This window comes from Botryllus schlosseri, chromosome 7 (genome assembly GCF_051294905.1).
Source record: "Botryllus schlosseri isolate E-star chromosome 7, Bs_hap1, whole genome shotgun sequence".
NCBI classification, from domain to species: Eukaryota; Metazoa; Chordata; class Ascidiacea; order Stolidobranchia; family Styelidae; genus Botryllus; species Botryllus schlosseri.
In genome coordinates, this window is record NC_137242.1 from 4,824,596 (window position 1) to 4,848,346 (window position 23,751).

The window sequence follows — 23,751 nt, forward strand, 5'->3', positions numbered from 1 at the left end:
TACGTGAAAACGACATGAGCATAACATGACATTCAATTGGTATAGTGAGCATGAATTGGATGAGCCCCGATATAATTGTTTGCTATAGACTACCACAGTACATGGCCATGAATTCACGTTGATGACAATACCAAATCACAGTTCAGAAACATTCAACTCTCTAAAAATTCGATCATTGCCCAATCCCAGTATATAGGCCTAATCATAGTTTATGAGATAGGACACCAGATATACGCACGATGCATGATGTACCAATACATTTTCGTATTACATGAAAAATCGACTTACCCCCGAATCCGTGGCATAGGTTCCATCAGGCGAAGTACCGGCAGAAGATGATATCGCATGAGATGTGATGTTGCCCGAATCAACCGAGTCTGGAAAATAACATCAAAATCCATTTTTAAATGGCGATTCAGTGATATTTGCTCATATATTTTCCGATACACGTGACTGGCTGGTGAAAAGACCTCAGTCTATGCATGAAGTTCAAAATAGATTATAAATGGGTTTAACCTATCCCATTATGCGGGGAAATGACATAGCCCGTTGACGGCTCTATTGATAAGTCGAGCACTGATTCGTTTGGATGATTTTAACCTTTGACCCTTTCTCTGAACGGCCAATCAGCGTTTCTTAACGTCTCGAAAAAATTTGTTCGGGACAGTGGAACACAGGGGTAATTTCAGATGATACTTAGTTCCTTAACATTGCGAAAACAACTTATTGTTCATCGTACACCTCCACATAGCTTTGGAAATTGATGATGTTTGGGACAATGCCAGCTCTACCGATAAGAATTGTCAATTGGTAGAAGATTGCTATGCTGGCAAATTAATCTTTATGCGCGCTGCTTAATTTTCACGGGCTTCCGAAAACCTACAGATTCCGCAAATGCATGTATATTTGCAGATATATTTCAGTGCAAAGAATCTGGTTTACAAGTATGAGGATTAGGATCCCAATCGGATACCTAAAATCGTTGGATTTAGCCATTCTTATCTTCGCTTTGACAAGCGCAATCATTCGTAATTTCACCAGTGACATCGCAAATCGTGGCGTATATGCATTATATCATCCTACATCGTGGCGAATCACATTAATCAACACTCTGATCTGATTTTCCTAGCAACAATGAGAGGCAGCAGAACCGGCACACATCGCCAGAGGAAGGCAACTCCACTAAATAAAGGATTCACCCCCACTTTCATCAGGTGCTTTTCTATTGTTTCAAGCATGGTCGTCAATGCAAATAGGAAGTTTGTTTGTTGTCTTGCCGGCCACGGGGAGTTTGTTTTAGCTTTATTGAGGAAGTCCTGGATCCGAAATCTTAATAAGAGAATCTCAAGCACTTTCTGGAGCAGAGCAATAAATAACAAAGTGCATATATTTGCATGCCGAGTTCATGCTGAATATATCCCTAAATCCCACGTTTTTACATACTTCCGATTGTGATGTTTTATTTAGACTGCAACACCAATCTACTATGTGCTGTGATGATGCCACGCGCGAACAGCACTGGTAGCATCACGGATGAGCCAAGATCGCAATATACAAGAAATCATCATCACCCGTTAACGGCATTGAATGCAATGCAAATTATAATACAACGCACCAAATATCTGTGAACTTTTAGAATCCAGATTTATCCCGCGGTATCTTTTTCAAATTTGGTTGTATTCTAGAATTTGTTGAAATCGACGCGACTTTCGTGTACGGGCCAATTAAATCCTCCAGTATCGCCCGAGATTTCGATCTGATCATATGAGTTGATGTTTATTTTTTACGAAATTTGGAAGCATTCATTTGTAAAGTTTACAACATTGTCGGAACAATAGCCGCGCCGCGTCAGACCGACTTCAAAGTTCCTTTTGCTTTCTCACGTGATACCAGGGTTATCCGCTATCCAGGCCTAGGTCGAAACAATTGAAAGGGAGCAAAGACACATACATTTTATTACATCCATACTGTTTGCTTTACTATATAGCATCTTTCGATTTACTGAACTTGTTTGGAGGTATACTGTTCCCATTTTTATTTTCATGAGAAATACGCGCATGTGAAATGATACCAGGAAAGTGGTTAATTATAAGAATGTATTGGGCTAGTATAGCTACGACAATCATGGAAACTATGTAGTTTGACACAGGCATTGAAGTGTGTTCTAGTACGATACTTAAGAATCGCACAAGCGATATATACAACGTATCATAAACCAATAGCGAGTACTAATAATATTTCTGTTTTCAGACGATAAAGAGCCATACGGAGTTACTCGGCAACACGGCAATATATAATAAATTATTAGGGCCAGTGCGATTTCATAACGCCTCATTTGGCGGTGACCATCTTGCGTAATCCACGTCATCTTTGAGATGCTTGTATATTTGGTGTCGACCAATTTTAGGAATTAGTTCTATGGCAGTGTTGTTCGCAAAAGATGCCTCTAATTATGCCGGTTACTTGTGTGTATAGTTGTTAAATTCCTAATGCATATGGCCGCGCTCGCAAAATAACCTTTTCAGCCCGCGTCTATTTACAGAGTGCACCGAATGCGTCTTTGTCAATTGATACCGTGTCGCGGGTGTATGAATTTTGCATGGTATTGGGATGTATCAATATTTCATTGTATTATACGCAATCATTAGTAAACCCCAAATGGAAATTGAGAGTTTTGGGGTGTTTTAATGCACTATCATACTACTTAACCGGAATGAATATTTCAAAGTGTAGCAAATGGCAATAACAAACAAATGACGCGCATTCTCATAAGCTGGATTAACAAAAAGTGAAACGCGCTGTCTATGTATGGCACAAAAAGTGTCAGCTATATTGAATGTACTGTGTATTGAATTCCGTGAAACCGATAATGTACGCAATATCATTTCAAAAAATGAATTGGTGAGTAAACCGAATATTGAAAATGCAAAATGTTTCAGAAGGTTTCAGAAGTATTACGTCATGTGAGGTCCTGTTCGTCTCTTTGTAGTAGCATTATTTGTTTCTATTTTTTGGTTTTATGGAGATTGTTCCTCAAAGATTTATCCAACATGTTTAAAACACCAAAACACTATAGTTGCGTATGATGCTTGTAGTCGCCTAACTATTCTTTGTTCAGTCACTGACATAGTCAATGCATTCGAAGCTGCATTTTCTGGTACAGCAATATGTGTGCAAAAGTTACACCTTATATATAGATTATAACAATCGTATATGGTTTGTGCTGACTTTAGCCGAGACACCGCGACTAGCAAGGCGCTAGGGTAAACCCAAAACATGCAATGCAGGATGTCGATGATATACTAAATTACGTGAAATTTTTCTTATCGGCGAATATATTTTGTTATGGAACATGGGGGCGTACAATGTTCTGCGACATAGTCTATTGTCCGTGAATTGTTTATTGTTGCCTGCAAATTAACGCGATTCGATTGTGGAATATGCAGATTATATTACTGCGTGTATAGATAAATATTATCGGATGATACAAGCCAACAAAAGTCTGTTTGAATACAGCCTTTTCAGAATAATCATCACCTGAGAAACGACATTTTTCCACACATTCATATTCGGGTATTAACGTCATTACAGCCGCAGTTCATCAATCACAATGGAATTACAATGTACGAAGGGCTTACGAGAAAAATGCTTACTGCCGCTTTATTTGCAGTTAGTCAAAATACGTTGGCTTTTCGAATTCGATGACTAACTAATGTCGCTATACTAATCACATTGCGGTAACGTTGCGGTGGCTACACGGTGCATGGCGTAATGAGCTTATACAAGGCGTGCGAAAATTGAGCCCGTAGTCATACCATGTCATGGGAATATTAATGTAAAAAAACAATAGGACGCAGTCAGCAAAGTTTTCAATGCATAATTTCAACTACTTCATCAAGTGATCGCTACAATCATGAGTAAATGTGAGAATTACCTTGCAATTGTGATACTGTATGAAAGTTTCGTGGTTCTAGACCACACATTATGCCGCGCAGAGTGGTTTTTCCGCGCTGCTGCGATATCAAATCATTCCATTCTGCGTTAATGATTCCACTATGTAGGAAATAGTACACTATTACCGAAATCTTGAGTAATTCAGCGTTGAAAAAGAGATAGTAGGGATATTGTACTTAGGTTTGTGTGGGTATTATTGCCCTAACCGACAATCCACTAAGGGGAAAAGTACAATGAACGAACAAGTTACATCACAAAACAACCACTCGAATCAAAGCAAGCCGAATCGCGATGGGTCACGAAATAATAGGGTTCATGGTCGGCGGGTTAGGCAGAAAAGTTTGCGGTTAGGGTAAAACGGGCTCCGAAAAGGTGGGGTGTTAGATGCGGGTGAAAGTACGCATGAAATATGTAAAAAGTGGTGACTTATGTGGTCGGTGTGATTGAAGTCGAACGCATATCGGTTCAAAGTTGGATACATTCAACTCCGGCGATCTGTATCGTACGCGGGCCATACAACACATTAACGCCTCATATTATTCTCTGTAAACAAGTGATTGCTTATGTAAAACAAAAGCAACCATTCCTACAACGTAATACATTTAATGGTCCTAAGAACGGGCTATATAGGGCTGCACGTTTTGCTGTCGTCACTACGTTGAGTAGACATCTCTACCGGGCATTTAAAGTGAAGTCATCCCTTGAAGAGGTAAAGATTGTACACCCCCATATCTCCCGTATTTTGTATCGCATGACAATATTTGTTTAGTGCAATATGTGTTCCCTTGATCGCAACAGAAAACGTGTGTACTGTGTATGATGTATATACAAAATGAATCAAAGCCAGCCCTATATGCCCGAGCCTTCTGTAGTACACAATTTAGCGCTATGTATCAAATATGTCTTCAGGGATAACACACTATGTCTTCTTCATCTGGGACATATCAGCCACGCCGAATTTTGCACCTCGAAGGAAACACCTTCATGTCGTTTATTCACCCGGTTTATTCATCACCGGAAAAGTCAGGCCACGTGAATAGGCAGTGTGATGATTATGAGGGCCGTATCGTACAGGTACTACATCCTGTGTCAAAGCTGCGCTACCCCATCGAGACCGATTACACACACCCGACATGTTTATCCAAACCTGGAGTATTAATATGCCTCGAAAGTACTGCCTAACACAATCACAGTGGCAATATCTGCAGAAAAGATAACATGACATCGTATAGCGGCTAAATAATTATTGCGATTAACTCAAATGTGCTAATGAATATTGGTTTTTAAAAAGTATGCGTGCGATACAAACTTTCTTATTCACAAGCCTACTGAAAGGGTACTGCGAAACCAGGAAATGCGTATTGGAGATCTATATGTATTTTGATAACGCCTATTCTCCACTACTCTTTCGGCAGTAACAAGTTCCCGTGATGCATGAGGTCATTAAGAAAATAAGTCGCAATAAAGTTATCGCTACATTTCATATGAGTAACTGTATTAGTCTATCGCTCTGTAAGCATTAAGATTTAGGACTAAGGTGCACTGAGAAGGAGTGAGAGGTATACTAACTCGATTACTGATCCAAAAAGACGTGGGTGTTGGACGCATTAGTATTCATTACTGCGGCAATTGGCGCATATAGACTCATGTGAATTAGACAAGCGTTATCCGAATGATTTGCAAATTTATACTTCTTATGACTGGGGTATACGGTAACCCGGAAATGATAAGCATTCGCATGTGATTCACGGAGTTATTTTGCAAAGCTCGGTATTAGCCTAAGTAATGTTTATACATACGTGATAGAGTATTTCGTATATACTGTCTCAAAATTATTTGGTGATTTAATTTGTTATCGACCACGCTGAACTCGAAATATATCTTCAAATCGGTTTATTGCTATATAACAATAACTGCAATTAGGACCGAATACGCTATATTAAAACCATAACTATTGCATAATGCACTCTGACTCTTCAATATTCGTTATTCGGTAACATGCGTTCTATATACAGTTCAATCACTTCATATCACTACGGAAGAAAGAAGACATTGCTGATCCACACCCTGGCACGTAACGAGTTGAAATTTGCATTCGGAGAGGCAAAGAAACTTTGCAAGAGGTTCAACAATACAACACCCCCACGAATTGCTTATGAAAACATTGACAATATGACCAGGAAAAAATTGAGAAATCACCCTCGCTAATGGGAAAATGATATAGCGCGTGATATTGTGTATCATCATAACGTTCGACTTTAGTAATATATTTATGAACATGTTGGAAATTCCTACACACCAAAATATTTACTACATGTAGTACACTGCATTCTTTTGTAGTTTCCCATAACATAATCCACCAAACTATACTACCGAGCGTGGGATCTTTCTTGGCGCAGGAACGGGAAAGGGGGTGTACTATAACTCGTTGAAATAACTTTTTCATGGATAGATGAGCGGAAATCGATATTTCCTGAAAGTGCTCACCACGTACATTTAGGTACTCCGCTGCACTTTATACATAATAATTATAGCATAGCGCGCAATAGAATCTGATTGTAAGAAGGAAAATAGTTTCATTCATTCAATATGTTATGTAAAATGACCGCAGGAAATTTCTCAGGGATTGTCGCATCGCAGACACACGGCAATCAAATTGGTGTGGATCATACGAATGATTGATTGTCTTTGCATCCGGCATTAATGAGACGGACTCGTAAATGGATGTGGAGGATATGTGTGTGCATCTTACGACATATTGAAATGAAAACAAAACATTTACATACGAGGAAGCAGATTCATGGCTGTGATAGCAATTTGGAGCGCATCACCTTATGGGGATGGTACAATATGCAAATCACGAGAGGTGCTATTTTCAAATCTTTAAGAAACCTCTATCCTTCGAACAATAATGCATCGATCGCAATAGATTTGACTATGCCTAGACAGCCGGCATCGTCTGTGCCGCGTGGCTCCAACTGTAGAGTTTACACGTATGCGGATATTGAAAACGCAGTCATTCGGACTGTTACTTCCAGGGTACGACACAATCTTCATTGTTCATTGTGACAATTTCGAACTAACCGTCTTTTTGTATGTAAGAAAATCGATATTTTGTTTTCTTATAATACGCGAATCAGTTTAAACGTAGTTACCGTGTGTGCATAGATTGGCTGGTCGGCAAGCAACTACAGAAACTAGGTACATTTTTCAGCACTTTGCCGCTACACAGCACTAGACACGGGATGCGCATTGATACTAGCCGATAAGAGATTATATATAGCCCCTGTTGAATGCGGGTGCCATTAACCATGATGATACGATGATTGACTATTCAGTTACAGTATCGACGAAAGGGTGCTAGCCGCGTTGTGTCACATCAAAAGCAAGATCGCAGCCCTAATCGTGTTCGGTGACCTCCGCCGTTTTTAGGGTGCCGACTATTCGGATTGAGGTATCGTTGGAAGCGTATGCTAAGTGTCTTTTTCGCGAGAAGATATCTTCTCGCGTGTCCCGTTTCCCCCTGTTATTACCAAATGAACTGGTTAAGTTTGGTTTCGAAGCAAGGTAGAGGAATATCAATTGCGAAAAGTGAAACGATGATTAATATCATTCGATCATAATGATAGGCGAATGCAGAACAGTTGCTTCATTCACGCCGATTCTGATAGTTTCTCATCAGCAACAAGATCTAATTGCTTATCCTCCCTAATTTGTCAATATCCAGAATGTAAATCCCGAAATGTTAATAGCCAGCGAAGCAGCTTGCAGCACACAATATTCGTCGCGTATTGTAGGTTCGAAGGTATAGCAGATCATATTTTGCAAATTCTAGCTCCGCAGAGCGGGTTCATATGCACAGTGGAGACACGCTATTCTTTCAACACCGGGACAATGATTTGATCCGCGTGTAAAATCCTTTATGCCGCTGAATAGGGCTGGTGTATTCACATATCAGTTAAGAATCTTGCTGTATCGCTACCCTAGATTTGGAATTGTATTGGCTCCGTACCTCGGGGATTGCGGTATTGGATTACAATGCATAAGAGGACGAAAGAGGAAATCCTAATCACAGAACATCATACTAGTTAGAATGCAGCTTTCCGCATGGATTCTTGTGGATGAGGCGATCGTTGAATCGGCGCTATTGTCCCGTATTTCGAGAGAATTCAAACCGTATCCGCTCGACACGCGCGGTCTTCAATTACTTTGCTCAATTCACAAATTGAAACGGGACTGCATCGACAGAATATGTCAAAGAGATTCAAGAGCCCGGTGCAATTTTGAAGATTGAAGCAATTGAGATGCTACTGGAAATGCACAAAAACACGGTGGCCCTAGGGCAATATACTTATCATTTAGGTGAAAGAATGCTCTTCAAGCCACCAAAAACAACCATCAGACAATGACACTAACAATAAGGTTACACCCGTGAAAACAAATCGATTTCTTCGACAATCAGCGAAAAATGGTTTCATCCCGAAATGTCATGCCGCGAGAATGCCGCGTGACGAAATCGTCGACGGAGTATTAACATATCATGGATCATACAAGATTGTATTACTCATTGACGAATGGAGACATTGATGTATTATGTTTTTGGGAGGGCTATACCCAGAAATCGTCCGCACTTTTCAATTATAAGATTAAAATTCGGGTATTTTCGAAGGTCGTTATTAAGTAGCCCACTCAGGCACTTCTGCCTTCGGTTAAGCCTTCTTAACGTTGTCGCGAAACGTAAACAGATTCCAAGAAAAAAGGGAAACTTGAAAAAAACTTTATATTTACGTTACGAGATTTTATGAGACTGTACGGTTGCCATGACATAAAGATATAAATATACTCGGCGTTGGAGCGAAATGGATTAAGAATTATAAGGAAAGAAAGGCCTGCAGAATTCCGATCCATCCAACATCCGCCAATTATGCGATACGCCACATATGGGTTCGCCTCATTAAGCGACCCGGGAGTGATGACATGTCGCATCTCGGCTTAATTGTTGGGTTTAACTTCTGAAGTCGACATTGACACCCGATCGCGAGCATCGCAACGGCTGCGTTTCGGTGTAGCATCAAATTCGCTAGCTACGCAAGGGAGCAATTAAACCCTCAGAAACAAACTTAAAATTGCACGTTTTGGCGAAATTACTTTAGGTATGGAAGCTAATTGGAGAGGAGCATGTTTACACGGAATTTTTGACTGACTACTATCCAAAATGGACAATTTATAATATCATCAACGCTGGGTGCAATGTATTATTGTATTGGAGCGGGTGTTTGCATGGAGTTCACCATTTCTATATAAAACAAATTTCAATACAAAGCCAATCCGTCCGTTGCTATAAACGCTATCACAAAATGGCGGACATAAATAGGAATCGCCATCCCCGACGCCGTGCAACATAAAGTTCATAGTAAAACCCCGTAAAAAATATTTCAAACGCTCTAGTTCCATGTAGAAACGCATCGGCCCGGTTTTCTGTCAACTTTTTATCCTATATCAAGGATTCCGGAACTTTTACGAGGCAGTTGTAATAACCTGCAATAATCACGGATGACTCGAATTCCAATGTTGCGATATTTGCCAGGGAGAGATGATATATACGGGTGGTGACACTGTCCCAGTTGTTCTATTTACCCTTGTCAAACATACTTATATTAAATATTTTCTTACCATATATTTTCAAATCAATAAAACGATTCAAAATAAACTTAAGGCTTTATAGTCTTCCTCGCAAAAAGGCGAAAGCAAATATCTTCAGCCCAAAGTGGTTTTCACCATATTTCCTATAAACGCCCCCAACGAGACGATGAGAAATTGGGGTGAAAGATTTCTGTTCGATGCCTTATCCATTTATGCTCATATAACTGTCTGTGACGGCCGGAGGAAAATATTTTTTCGCTAACTTTGCAACTCTATCAAGCCAATTACACAAAATAAATCACACCGCATTCTATACCATGATATTCCTTTGAATATAGTGCAGATTGATTTCGTGCTATCTTCCTAGCTATAGCGGTAATATTCCAGATGCAATAAAATCGGTACCTTCGCTCTGGATTTCATCGGGAATATGTCTTGGTCTCTGTTGCTTCGTCCTTGGCATCGCGGAAAGCCAACCAGTGAACAGGCGAGCCCAGACTGTCTCCAATCAAGATAGCTTATCAACAAAGAGCCGTTATGATTTGATTTCTAAAAGATATCTTCGTATTCATGCGATCTGATTTCGTGTGACTAGAAGACGCAGTTCAAGACGTATATGTCATATTAATTAGTAGTGGGAGACATTTTGATGCGAGAGAACAAAAGAAAAACTGCATGGTGGGAAATGTATTCTTGTCTGTTGCTCCATCTACCGGCACAGAAGGGAGCTTAAGTTCTGGCTGTTTCGAAAAGTGTCTGTATAAATTTACACAATAGACCAGGGGTTCTCAAACATTTTAACTGTGTACCGTATCGGTTTATAAGCATGCATTCCGTAGTCCATAAAAATAAGGTGAATCCGAATTTTATGCACGACTATCAGCTGTACAGTCAAATTTTAGGGTTGGAACCATATCTAGGTCTAACTGCAAAGAAAACTTTAGCAAGAAGAATTTCCAATACTTAGGTGCTAACCGGGATACTATCTTTGTATCGAATTTTCCAAGAAAATAACCTGGCATACATCTTACTTATAATAGATGTATGGCCTGGAGAACGTGACCTTGTTCTGGCGCAATGCAGAACCGATTTTTCAGAAAATCTGCTCCACAGTAATCACCGGCAGAGTCATAAACCAGCCTGCTTACATACATTGCATATGTGCACAAGCTAATCACTGAAGACTGAAATGGCGCAAAACATTAACCCTTCATAATTTTCACTTCAACACCTGACGAAGGAGTGGAGCTCCGAAGCTCGTGTGATAAATAAAATTATTACGCTGTAAGTGGACGCTAAATAAGGTGTGAAAGCAACCAAGACCTTCACAATGAGAAATTCCTATCGCAAATGCATTTAAATGACACTGGTTGAACTAATCCGAGACCTACAGTAGGCTACGAGAAAAACTTACCTCCGCGACCTCCGAGAAACATAAATACACTAAATGAGACTAGTGACGTTACACAGCATTGTATAATCTCGAATATTACGTCACACAGCAATGTGAACCTTGGGTAAAAGCATGGTGGTTTATGCACCAAAAACTACGTTAACCTTTTTCTCGCTTTGCACATAAAATCGTAGTGGCAGAAAATTGTCGCAGTGTCGGAAAACTGTGGTTGTTCGCGTAACCCCGCAATTTTCTCGCGTACCCCATATTGATAATCCCTTACCCTAATAAACACTTGCGTGACCTTTGACACGGACCAACTAGATTCAAACAAGATGTGAACGCAAAAAATCGGTGGAAGAATGAAGGCTTTTAGCAACATTACATACAACATTTTACAACATACATGGTTCTCAGTGGATATAGCCTCACACCTTGCCACTAGATACCTCGTGGATTTACTTTTCAAATACCAATGACACTACGATCTATTGCGCAATCTACACTACTCTACACTGACTATTAAAAAGGCGGGAGGCCAGACCTTTCGGACGGTTGAAAACGTGAAGAAGTCTTTTCAGATAGACACTTTGGACATTCACTGGGTATAGTGCAGTCTTGCTGATAGTAACGGAAATCCTATATATTCTATACGCATCGATGAATTTTAAGTCGTTTTTACTGGTTTACGATTATTCGTCGGTTTGACTATAATACCATGAAATATCCATGTAGCATGGTTCAAGCCTATATAAACGCATCCTTCACAACGTAACTTACGTGAAGCCGCAATAACGGTGAGATTTAAACCGAAGGTCAACGATCTGTTGTTCCGGAAGATCCTGTTACATTCTATATGCATTCGTCAAATATGACAGGAAAGTATGTCAGCATATCAATCATTATTTAAACAAAGATTGACTGTGCACTTTGCATATCAGGTTTGTTAGATTGCACCAAGTAGCAAGAATCCAAGCTAACCCAACCATAGCTTGTCTGCACCATTTCATTACACGCAGACTCAAACGAGGTCGAACGTCAGGGCATAAACTAAACGCTGAGAGCGACCGCCGACGCCTGTCGGGGCGTAGCCTGAAAAAGAAATTGAGGGAACCAAATATTTGATGAATTAAAAGACGCCCCCCTTTTAACGATAACAATCTATGGACTTGAGATCATATTGGGTGATTAACACAATTTTTGGGGTGGTTTTATTCCCTTTTTTAAGTTAATGGTTAAATTTGGTTTATACTGGTACATGCGCTCTTGGATCGCAATTTGACGGTGTGTTGATCGAATAACAAAAAACTCTTCCTGATACTCATAACGGTTTCCAGATCTAATCCTTTTATGTGCGTGTTATTTTGGATTGGATCGTTTTGGCACCCTTCGCATAACAGCTACGTTGTGCAATATCTGTTTTCGTCTCCCAGTCGCAGAGCGACACAAGCGATCGCTGACCGAGAGCTGGTGTGTTCGGCCTGATGATATGATTAATACGCTGATACTGATCAGTAAAACTATCTCTACATTCGTATCGTGTCGGTACAACTAAAGTTGTGAGCGTAGCGACTTCTGTGAAGATGCTGCTGACCTCGGTCTCGGTGCATGCCGCGGCTCTTTAGCCTCCCGCTACCTCGCTTCTATCATATTTCACTCAATTGCATTTTGTAATGCATACTGTTGATATGCACAGCTGGTAAATAAATGTTCTCTCTCTCTTTCTCATTAAACGTAAATAGGAACATCGCGGCAAAGTTCTCGTTCTCACAGCTACGCGAGATTTAAATTCGGGCCCTACCAACATACATGAAAGAATCAGAAACCTTCAAAGCAAAGGCCTACTCCACGATTAGATTCATCTTTTTGGGTGTAATTTTACATTCATCAAATTCAAGTAGCCATCTGTCTTTATTATTGGGTATTGGGCTATTACCGCGCCACGACCCACCAAGACATACAATCAAGTTTTGGGCCATATAACATGTGACTCCAAGAAGTGTGCCAGAACGATCGGCAGCGAGAAAACCTTGGCCGAAAAGGTCTATGCCCTTATGCTGACCGAAGACTTCGTTATATATACAAAATACATATAGGTTTAATTGTCCAATTTATGCCAGTGAAAAAATACCAATTTGAAATCGTGTGCGTCTCTTAGTTTAGAAGCTCACGTTTGAGCGATTCTATATTTTTTGTTATAGCTGACTGGAAGTCACGAAATAACATCATGTAACGAAGTCATATCAACGGGTCCGCCCGCCAAAGATGTTTAATCATTATTTACGGGCGCTTCCGTTTTCAAGACACTTCACTCGGCTCTACCGGTGAATCTAATTGCGTGAGTAGAGAGGACAATAAATTGATGGCATAATATATATGCAATCGCCGATCTGATTGACCGATTTTATCATAAATTATCGAAAATTTTCGCGCTTCGCTCTGCCTCACAATACAGTACATATGATTTCGTGACAAACGCGAGCAACGTGATGATGGGGTCGTTTTACACCCTATGGGAGCCCAAGACCTACGTTTTTGGGGGCCTGACGAGGTACTGTTTCGTTCCTGCCAATGGGTATACGCCCGAAGATGTTTGATTATTATTGAGTCGTCCTACCTTTTCGAACACACCTCACTCAGCTCTACCGGCAAATCTGATTACGTGAGCAGAGAGAAGATAAAAATTGATAACAATATGTATGCAATTCCCGATCATACTGACCGATTCAATCATGAATTCTAGAAATTTCCCGCGCTTCGCGCGTATAGGCGACAAAAGCTGATTGACTAAACAATCGCCGGAGGGGGGTCTGGGGGGCGAAGCCCCCCAGAAGTTCGGCCTATAACCATATGGGGGGCCCAAGACCAAAGTTTGGGGGGGTCCTGACGAAGTGCTGTTACGGCCCTGCTTGTACTTATAGATCGCGGTGATACACGGAACAACTATTGAACCGAACGAATATGGTCATGTATGCTATAACCGTTTTGCTTTTATATATTACTCTAAAGCGATGAACTAAATTAATTTTGTGATCGTGTTTCACATTGTAGTTTCTCTTTGAGAGATACAATACAATACAATTTTACCCATGTACGCCATATCACATATAGCACGTGTGCTCTACAATAGCTTCTCGTCTGCTGGTCTATATTTTGCTTGGCTTTCGTGAATTCTTTCGACTACTGTGTCAGTCAGCGACATGGATGCAGCGAACTGGAAGAAGACCTGTCCGTTAGACTTTGAGCAAGTTACCAAAGCCGTGAAAGCTCTGAAAGAGTACATATCAAAAACACAGAAAAAGAATGAAAAAGGCTTTCTCGAAGAGCATAACGATATTCAGCTGCAGGTACTTGTGCACAGGATACCTGCTGTAAAAAACAAGAGATCTTTCATAGAGCTCCCGCATTCTTTATACCCGGAAAGTGCGGAGATCTGTTTGATAACGAGAGATCACGGTGGACCAGGTCCCGACAGCGATCCAGAAAAGACCGCAGAGAAATGGCAGAATTTGTTGAAGAAACATGGTGTCGAACGCATAGCCAAAGTCATGCCACTCAAGGAGCTGCGGACGGATTATGGAACTTACGATGCACGAAGGAGGTTACTCACGATGTACGATTTATTCCTGTGTGAAGAAAGCATTATACACCGTATGCCAAACCTATTGGGCAAAATATTTTTTGCAGTAAAGAGGGATCCTTGGCCTGTTGCTATGTACGGAAAACACATGAAAGAAGAGGTTGACATCGCTATTAGCAACACAAGATGGATCATATCTGGTGAAGGTTCCTCTAGTTTGGTAATAGCAGCTAGGACCAACTTTTCCGTAGAACAAATTGTCGAGAATATAATGGCATGTGCGGTCGGTATTGCAAGATTCGTTCCAAGAGGATGGAACAATGTCAGAGCTGTACACGTCAAGACTGACAATTCTATAGCGTTACCAATATTTTACAACGACTGCCGGGTAGATGTGAACGATCTTGATTTCTCGGAAATAAGGTATTTATTACGTATCAAGCAGCATGCGGCTTCCAAGAAACGAATATTGAATCTGATTGGAAGTAAGAAGATCAGTTATAAGCGACATAAACTTGGCGATACGTTGGATGAAGAGGAAAGTGAAAAGGTCCCGAAAAGAAGGAAGAAGATCAAGCTGGACATGGAGGATGATTTTTAAGGTGATCAACAAAAGAAAAGTACATTTCCTATGGTTGCTGTACGCTCATGTGCATTTTCAAGAATCAATCGACGGCCGAGTGGCAATGGTCCAAGATTTTCGACGTTGGAATCTCTAAGCTGCGACTGTGGCGTACATTCGGCAATTACAATACGGTCAATTATAGCTCGATACCCTGTACCTGTATTGATTGTGTATAGCTAGATGTGGTTAGTGCAGTACTCGTCAGAAACATAGTAGCCCAAGTCGATACTCCTTAGCAATGGTTATCACTCGTATGTGTTCATCATTTGCCTTCAACTTTGGATGTTCAAAGTGATTGACTTAATAGAACTAACACAGTGAATTTCTACTTAATTACAAATCACAGAAATTTTAAGACTTTTCAAAAAGTGGACAAGTGTGGGGGGGGCTACTTTTTAGAATTGAAGATCCATCTTCGTGACTAATTAGTACTGCCTACAAACTGTTGTCTGGATAGCTTCCTTGAGGTGCAGAACTTCAATATACAATTGAATAGTATATTCATATTGAAATGAACCCGAATATTTTCGGCTGACACTCGTCAGGGGTAATCGTCAGCAACTAGTAGAGAATTTGAAAGAACAGCGTATATCAACAATCGTAACACAAAATATGACGTCACCAGCACGAAATGTCGAATACGAGAGCGTTCAATGTACTATTTTTAGATGATACAAGAACTCTTTTTGTTGACACAGCCTTGGCTGGTGTATTTTGATAAAAGTCGACTCCAAGGCACACAAATGAAAGTGTGAGCGACCCTTTCCCAGTATGCGAAACCTGTCGTCTCGATAATTTTTCGCACAGGCGGGATTATCCAACAAGTGTTTGCCAATTGCAGAAATTTATGGCCTTTGATTGTTCCGCATCAATCTTGAGCGGGTGAGTTAAGGGTGAGCTTTTCACCGAGCGTGTTCTAATGAATCTAGGGACATGCTGATTTATGCGTTCCTGCAAGCGCTTTGACGTTCTTCCCACGTAGCCACAATCACAGTGACACTTAAATTCGTAAACTACATTGCTTTGCTGAAGTGCGGGTAGCACGTCTTTACGTGTTGCAGGGAGCAGTTGCGTTGTCGTGAAAATCACGTTGGTCTTCACTGTGTCGTAACACTTATTGACCGCTGAAATCAATTGCTTTTCAAAGCGGGTGGAAATAGGCCCTATCCAAGGTAAATGGATGTAAACATCTTTGGTTGTTCGTTCGGTAGGCTCAGTTGACTTTTCTGCGTTGAAATGCGTTACCTTCCTCTCTATGCCACGGTTGATGATATGTTCAGGGTAACCGTTATCAAGTAAGATTTTCCGGATATTGTCAAGTTCTGAGTTCAGTTTATTACCCGGTTGATGATATGTTCGTGCCTTCACCAGGCCAACTTTGAATATGATAGCAGGCATGATTTTTCTCAAGGCAGGAAGGTATTTGTTCATCAGGCAGCATCATAATGCATTTCACAGTGATGGCAATGTAGCATTGCTACTCCACAGCAGGCAACAGTGAATATTACTCGCGATTGACGGCTTCTGTTGCTGTGTCCGCTCCTCTTGATTGTTACAGGATCTGTCCCATCCTGTCATAATTCGTACTTATTACTAAGGTATTCCAATACATCCGACTTCTCCTTCAGGGTGTTGAATATCTGTTTTTCCCATTTCGGCGTGGACTTCTGCATGTATATCAAATGGTGGTGGAATTGTGTGAAACCCACTTCAAATTCATCACAGATCTTTAACCAGTCTCGTATGCATTCAACAGGAGTGCTCGTGCAATTGCTGAACAAGGCTGGGTTATTTAGGAGTCCTTGTGCAACCATCACGCCGTCAGCCCCTGGAAATACATGGCATAGTTGTGAAAAGCTGTATTACTAGGTACTGAGCAGCTAGAGAATATTCTTTTCCACCATAAACTAGAGTCAATTATTACATGATTATAAACATTGATCTTCATGACCATCCATACCTCCTACAAGTAGAAAGTGAAATGTCTGGAAAGTATTTGAGTAATGCGATACTAAATGGAGTATTAGGTGTTGACTTGAGTAAGTTATGACAACATAACAGTAAATAATGATGTGTAAAGTTCAAATAGGTACCCGTTAAGCGACCACGCAGAATACAGTGCCATTTCTACCTTGCATGAAATATAATTTGGTACCTATTTCATGGCACCTGCCACTTTATGAAAATGTGGATCGATCGTGACTTCACAGACAAGTGATTTCCACTATCATGCGTAGCTATGTACATGTTTTGCATTCTGAGATAATACTAATCGAGGTTTCAAGGCCTCCATAGTGAAAAATCGTATCGAAACCATAATATTTGTTGATTATATTCGATACCGGTACTCAAAAAATCATCTCGCACTACTCCACACTAGGGGTGTTCAAAAATGACTATTTTTCTCAAATTCTACTGGCTGCTTGATAAAATTGTTAGGTTACCTAATTGAAGTCTGCACACCAAATTCGGTTCAATTCCAACCAGTAGCTGCATTGCTACAGAAGAAAGTTTTTTTATTTATTATAACAAAATTTGGCTCCATTCCAACTAGTGGAAGCGGAGTTATTGCCGTCGAAAAATTTTGGATTTGAACAAAATAGTGTTCACGGTGACCAATTTTTTATTATAGTTGTGCCCACCGTAATACTATTTTATTCAAATTCGAATTTTTCGACATCAATAACTCCGCTTCCGCTGGTCGGAATTGGGCCAAAGTTGGTGAATGTCATTTCTATAGACAACTGAACAATTTCATGGAGTGAACAGAAAAATTTGAAATTCTTATTTATTTTTATGTAATAAATAAAAAAACTTTCTTCTGCTGTAGCAATGCGGCTACAGGTCGGAATTGAATCAAACATGGTGTACAGGCTTCAATTAGGTAACCTAACAATTTTATCATGTAGCTAGTAGAATTTGAGAAAAAACGTTATTTTGAACACCCCTACTCCACACGAATCTTTAGAATTGATACTCGTTTCAGATTCAAGTACTCGAATGATTGCAGTGCCCAGCACTAGTGACGAATTATTTACTGACAAATCGGTGGTAAAGTTTTCATAAAATTCTTATGTTCGAGTAAATAATTCAGAAGACAACATATTCCGGGCGTATTAAGGCAAAAGAGTGGTACTGGCATTCGAATTCTATCTAATAATATACTTGTTCAAGACTGTACAAGCAATTTCTACTAAATAAATACTAGTACAGGTCCTCAGGATTACTGGATCACGATCTCACCTTTCTTGACATGCCATTCCAAGTCGTTTCAACACCTTCCTATCTTTTCATTGTATCACAATTTTGTGGTGTATTGAACTGATAAACATTGCTAATAAACCGAACACAATTTGTTCGATCTATCGTATGGGTAGCCTACATAACTGATATATTCCACAATACCTGGCATCATACTAAAATTCATCAACTATTTGATGGTGATTGAATACTACAGTCATATACGAACCAGTTAGTTTTGAAACTTTCTCTATGTCGTCCGGAGTCTTGATGCCACCATTTGCCACAACTGGAATGCCAAGGGAATCTTTAATAATTTTGATAACATCGTAGTGAGGAGGCTGATTTCTCTCTTTCGTTGTACGCCCATGAATCGCGATATAGGAGGCACCGGCGTATTCAAATTTGCGACACATATCCACTGTGTCTTCTATCTTGGGATGTATCCGAATTTTGACAGACGTAGAAAAGTCAGGGTCTGATATCCTATTTCTGGTCTGCTGTATGATGTCTTTCACAAGCTCTGGCTGTTTGATTAGTTTTGCTCCATAGCCTTCAGCCATCGCCCAACGTTGGGGGCATCCGCAGTTCAAGCCAACGCCATCCACATGCGGATATACGATCTCGGTGGCACCTGCAAAGTCCTCAGCATTGCTTGCCGCAAATTGCACCACGAGTGGTCTGTCCAATGGGTTTGGTTGAAATTCTATATCTCTGCATTGCTCTGCACGAACAAAAGAGTTTGATATGATCATCGGGGTATAGGCCAGGTCGCACTGGTATTTCCGGAGCAACAGGCGAAACGGCTGCCGCGAATAGCGGACCATAGGCGCGCATATTTTCGTGACATTCTCGCTTCGTAGAAGCTCTGTAATATTTGTCCTGGGCACAATGCCGTCTTCAGCCATAAGCCAATGCAACGAGCAATCTATCCCACAAATTTACTGACACAACTCCGCTAGTTAAAACTACTAAACGGGATTTTTTACAGTAAATATGCAAAGCCGGAAATTTACAAGATATCTATTTTACTATTTATTACCAGCGCGTACTCAACTCTCAAATGGTGAATCCTGCTAAAATGACGTCGTTCGCGCTTGAGTGACTTTGATCGATTTGTTATTGTTGGTTGTCCTAAAGTCATAGTTGAGTGACTTTGGTTTGACCCGTCTCCAGAGGTGTCCTCCTACCAGAGATGAGCAATGGGCAATTGGGCATGGATTAGGATTAGGTTTTTAAAAAACAGGATTTGTGAAATTTTGTCGGATTTGGATTAGACGTTTTTTTCAGAACGGATTAGGATTTGGATTGGATTTACCTATTTTCTGAGAGATTAAAATGTCGTGTGGCGAATGGCGACAAACTTTATTCAGATCAGTTATTAATGTAATTATGGTTACTAAGTTATCTTGAATCAAGTGAATCGTTGGTTGTGAAAGAAAATTTTCGAATCCCCCCATTGCATAAATTAGTATTTTTCCTGAATTTCCAATTGGAATCGGATTAGGATTGGACATGGACCTGAATGGACATGGATATGGACATGGACCTGAAGGTTCGGATTTGGATTGGATTAGGACATAGAAATTTCAAATCCACTCATCTCTGCCTCCTACCCACGATCCGATTCTAGCAGAACCTGAGTAGGACCATGATTTCATCGAGTTCTTATCAAATTGCCAGTCTGAACCGGATAGATTCGGATTCCGAGAATTGGTAATCTGGTCATCTCTGCCCATCTCCACTCCAGCTGTCCAGCACCAGTATTGATTTGCCATGCGTGCGACTTATTGAAAATATTTGAAGAGCTTCTTGGAGGTACAGAACTTCAATATACAATCGAATAGCAGATTAATATCGAAATAAATCCGAATATTTTCGGCTGACACTCGTATGAGAATAGTATGTGACTGGCTGTCTTTCATTCATTCAAATAATCGATTCTAGAGTAGGGTTACCATTAGGCTTACCATACGGCCCCTTTTAAGAGGCTTTGTCCTCTTTTTTGACTTTTTTGAAAGTGTCCTCGGAGGACGGCCTTTTGTCCACTTTTTTGAGATTTTGTCCTCTTTTTTGAAAATTTAGGTCAGATTTAGAGCAAATTGCGAGTGCTATGCCGTAAATTGGTACAGAAGTGACGCTCCGGAGGGTATTTCGGAGCGAAAAACGCTATATTGAGCTCCGAGCGGAAAGATGCCCTTTTTTTTTAGTCATCCACCTAGCAATGCGCAGAAAAAAAAGGTATTTTGAGCTCTGAGCGCGAAGTGATGACCTTTTCTTTTTTTTAGTCAACCGGTCACAAAGTGGGAAAAATTCACTGGTTTTTGAGAATTCTACTCCAGTTTTGCAAGTCTCAAGTTTCTGAAAAAGTGTCCTCTTTTTAGATTTCCAAAATATGGTAAGCCTAGTTACCATATTTCTGTAATCCAAATTCCGGACACTCTTTAGCGCCCACTACTGCATTTAAAAATGAGTTATGACGTCAAACTAGCAAAGCTTACTCATAGACCAGAGGTGGTCACGATCCTGTTCAGGAGTTTGTGGCTGGGTGTTGTGTAGCCGAGACCGAAACCACTTTTTCCATCCCCTTCCCGCCCAAATAAATAATGATTTTGAGCCCACCACAGGGTAATCGATGCCACTTTCGTGGGGGGGGGGGTTGCTGTATGATTCTATATGCATCTGGTCATTAAATTATTTTTGAATGGATCCTGTCAATAATATTGGTTGTTTCCTATATTTTTATATAGTTACTACCAGGGTTGTAATGACTCGAGTCATGACTCGACTCGAGTCACGATTTTCTGATGACTCGACTTGACTCGAGTCATTTTTTCAAAATACGGAAATGACTCGACTTGACTCGAGTCACGATTTTCTGATGACTCGACTTGGACTCGAGTCATTGCGCATCACTCGAACCAAGTCATTGACTCGAGTCTCAGACGGCCAAGACCGACATTTCATTGTAATTCCAGAGCCAACACACTATTGGGATTTCGTCTGTTGGTACTGGTACTTGAAAATGCGACCAGAAACTGCTAAGAGTGAGGAAAATTGGTATATTTGAAATGCGAACCATTCGATATCACCAAACAGAGTTATAAAAAGTGGGTTTACCAAGATTTTAACTGGAAACTGAGCAGTGAACTCAGTGACTTGTACTCGGACTCGAGTCATAATTCCAAGACTCGGACTCGACCCTCTGCTCGCTGACTTGGACTCGGTGGTGAATTGAAATGACTCGACCTGACTCGAGTCAAAACTATAAAAGTGAGATTGACTTGTGACTCGGAGACGTGTGACTTGGTTACAACCCTGGTCACTACTCTCCGCCCACATGATCAGAGTTAGCGGTAGAGCTGGTGGAGGATGATGAATTCTAAAATACGGGAGCGTAATTGTACATCGTTGAGTCATGTTCATGTCCCACCGATAAGATTTTTCATCAGCCTTATGCGGGTGCGCACTGCGCAACACGGAGCTTTATAAACACGCCACATCCAGTGGTTTCAAGCCTTTTATGGTCGCGACTCGATCCATCTCCATTTTGAAAATTTTCCGTGGCCCAGATCAAACTTTGACGAGCTGATTACTAAAAGAAGTCAGCACCTTTGCCCAGACTTACTCGCAGGTAATTTTGGAAGCTGATTACGTTCAACATGTTCGCGAACCCCAGAATAAAGGCGAATGACCCCCACGTTTGCAACCACTATTTTTGAATGAAGAATTTAAACGGCCTAAACGCAGTGGTGGCTTTTGGGGTGGGCGAGGTGGACGGTCGCCCGGGGCCCCCTCTGGTCGAAGGGCCCCCCTATTTGAATTTTGCGCTTTTTTCAAGGATAATGACGAATAAACATGGAAATCCGTGTACCAAGCAAGAATATGATTCCCTACGGATGTGTCAATCATCATCAAATCACTGCATTTGTTAGAAAAGTCCCTTATCCCGATAATCATCACGTCTCTGCATGCGGTAGAATTACTTAGTTTTGACGTAGTCTATCCTTGCAGACATGCAAAATAGACGTGACCGAATCCAGCACCTGGGCACCCCTTTGCGGTAGTGAAAGATAGACAATAATAACCACTGCGAAAGAGGGGTCTGGGGGGCGGAGCCCCCCAGAAGGTACGGATAGATACTTATAGGGCCCTCCGGTAAGTCTCGCCCAGCCCCCCCTTCCCCGTTCGTAGGGCCACCACTGCCTGAACGATATCTAGGTATATACCGTTCTCGTATAATTGCGATTAGACGACTTATTCCAGTAAATGAAGGTTGTTTTTATTTATATTTTATTGCAGTTTTGGCGAGTAGTCCCCATGTTAAAATTAATAAATGTGGTAGTAAATCGCGCCCAGCGCGAAGAAAAATGTCATGCATCGGCATAAATTATCCCCAAAATAATGTTTTTATTTTGATTTACGAAGAAAATTATGAGGCTACGTCAAAATTCCGGACATTTGGCATATTTTAGAAATTCCTCCCGGACGCTACTTTGAACAGGGAAATTCCGGACATGTCCGGGAAATTCCGGACGTATGGCAACCCTATTCTAGAGATATATACAATGAGAGTATGTGCAACTGGCACATTCCTGGATTGCACTAGGATTTTTCCAAAACTCAAAGTCTGACACCAGCATGTATCTTTTCGTCGTAAAATCACTATGGTTGTATGTCGACTGCTGCATATTCCTAGACTAACCGCTAGCCTTATAAGAATATGAAAAACTGCTGCGTTCCTGGAAGTCATTGCAATCAATCAATCAGTTTTATTATTATGTTCACCATTTCAAAACACTACAAAAACTGCTATACAATGAAAAGATGGGAAGGTGTCGAAACGACTTGGAGTAGTCTTTGGGATCAGACACACACGTTGGCCTAGGGGAAGTGAAGAAGAGGCATGCACATTGCACACTGAAACAGAGGCAGAGAATAGAATATAAAAGGCAAGCGACAAAATGAGGTGGCAGGTGGCGGAAGGCGAGATCAATGTTAGGTCGTGGCCTGGTAATCTTGAAGGTTGACTACTATTCGTTTAAAAGAAAGTCCTGGCAAGTACATACTATTTCGACTTGAATACGGACATATGCTCGACAAATGTCGGATAGTCGGCGAGATGCTGTTCCTCAATTGGGGAGCGGCATACTTGATAGAGCAATGCGTTTCTTGTATTCCGTCCAGATCATATGGAAGTTGTTCATCGTTGACGTGCATGCGTGTGCCGTAGGCCTACTTGTGCGCTTTTGACTCCGAGGTAAAATAGGCCTAGTCGTTGAAATTTGGGGACATTGACCGCAATGGAACTGATAC

General features: G+C 40.8%; 3 protein-coding genes across 3 annotated transcripts in view; 1 reads left to right on the plus strand and 2 right to left on the minus strand.

Annotated features, from left to right (window-relative positions):
- LOC145443369 (uncharacterized) overlaps positions 1-10,463 on the minus strand; it is a 34,623-nt gene extending 24,160 nt beyond the window's left edge. Inside the window, exons 1-2 of the mRNA XM_080321342.1 lie at positions 10,003-10,463; positions 289-377 (exon numbers count right to left, since the gene is read on the minus strand). Of these exons, the coding sequence (XP_080177468.1) occupies positions 289-377; positions 10,003-10,060 (147 nt within the window). The 5' untranslated portion in view covers positions 10,061-10,463. The remainder of the gene's footprint in view (positions 1-288; positions 378-10,002) is intronic.
- A 3,727-nt stretch (positions 10,464-14,190) lies between these two features.
- LOC145443046 (ribosomal L1 domain-containing protein 1-like) lies at positions 14,191-15,351 on the plus strand. Its single transcript, XM_080321029.1, has one exon. The coding sequence runs from the start codon at positions 14,191-14,193 to the stop codon at positions 15,169-15,171; it is 981 nt and encodes a 326-aa protein (XP_080177155.1). The 3' UTR covers positions 15,172-15,351.
- On the minus strand, positions 14,532-19,485 carry LOC145443047 (tRNA-dihydrouridine(20a/20b) synthase [NAD(P)+]-like). The gene is made up of 2 exons (XM_080321031.1): positions 18,665-19,485; positions 14,532-17,023 (listed from the first exon to the last, which is right to left on the minus strand). The coding sequence occupies exons 1-2, from the start codon at positions 19,341-19,343 to the stop codon at positions 16,770-16,772; spliced, it is 933 nt and encodes a 310-aa protein (XP_080177157.1). The 5' UTR covers positions 19,344-19,485; the 3' UTR covers positions 14,532-16,769.
- Positions 19,486-23,751: the final 4,266 nt, after the last annotated feature.

What these genes read in the sequence shown, in the direction of transcription:
- LOC145443046 (XM_080321029.1), top strand. Translation starts at nt 14,191, where the DNA reads ATGGATGCAGCGAACTGGAAGAAGACCTGTCCGTTAGACTTTGAGCAA.
- LOC145443047 (XM_080321031.1), bottom strand. Translation starts at nt 19,343, where the DNA reads ATGGCTGAAGACGGCATTGTGCCCAGGACAAATATTACAGAGCTTCTA. An exon ending in GAAAGTTTCAAAACTAACTG is followed by an intron (nt 17,024 to 18,664) that starts GTTCGTATATGA and finishes ATGTATTTCCAG; the next exon opens with GGGCTGACGGCGTGATGGTT.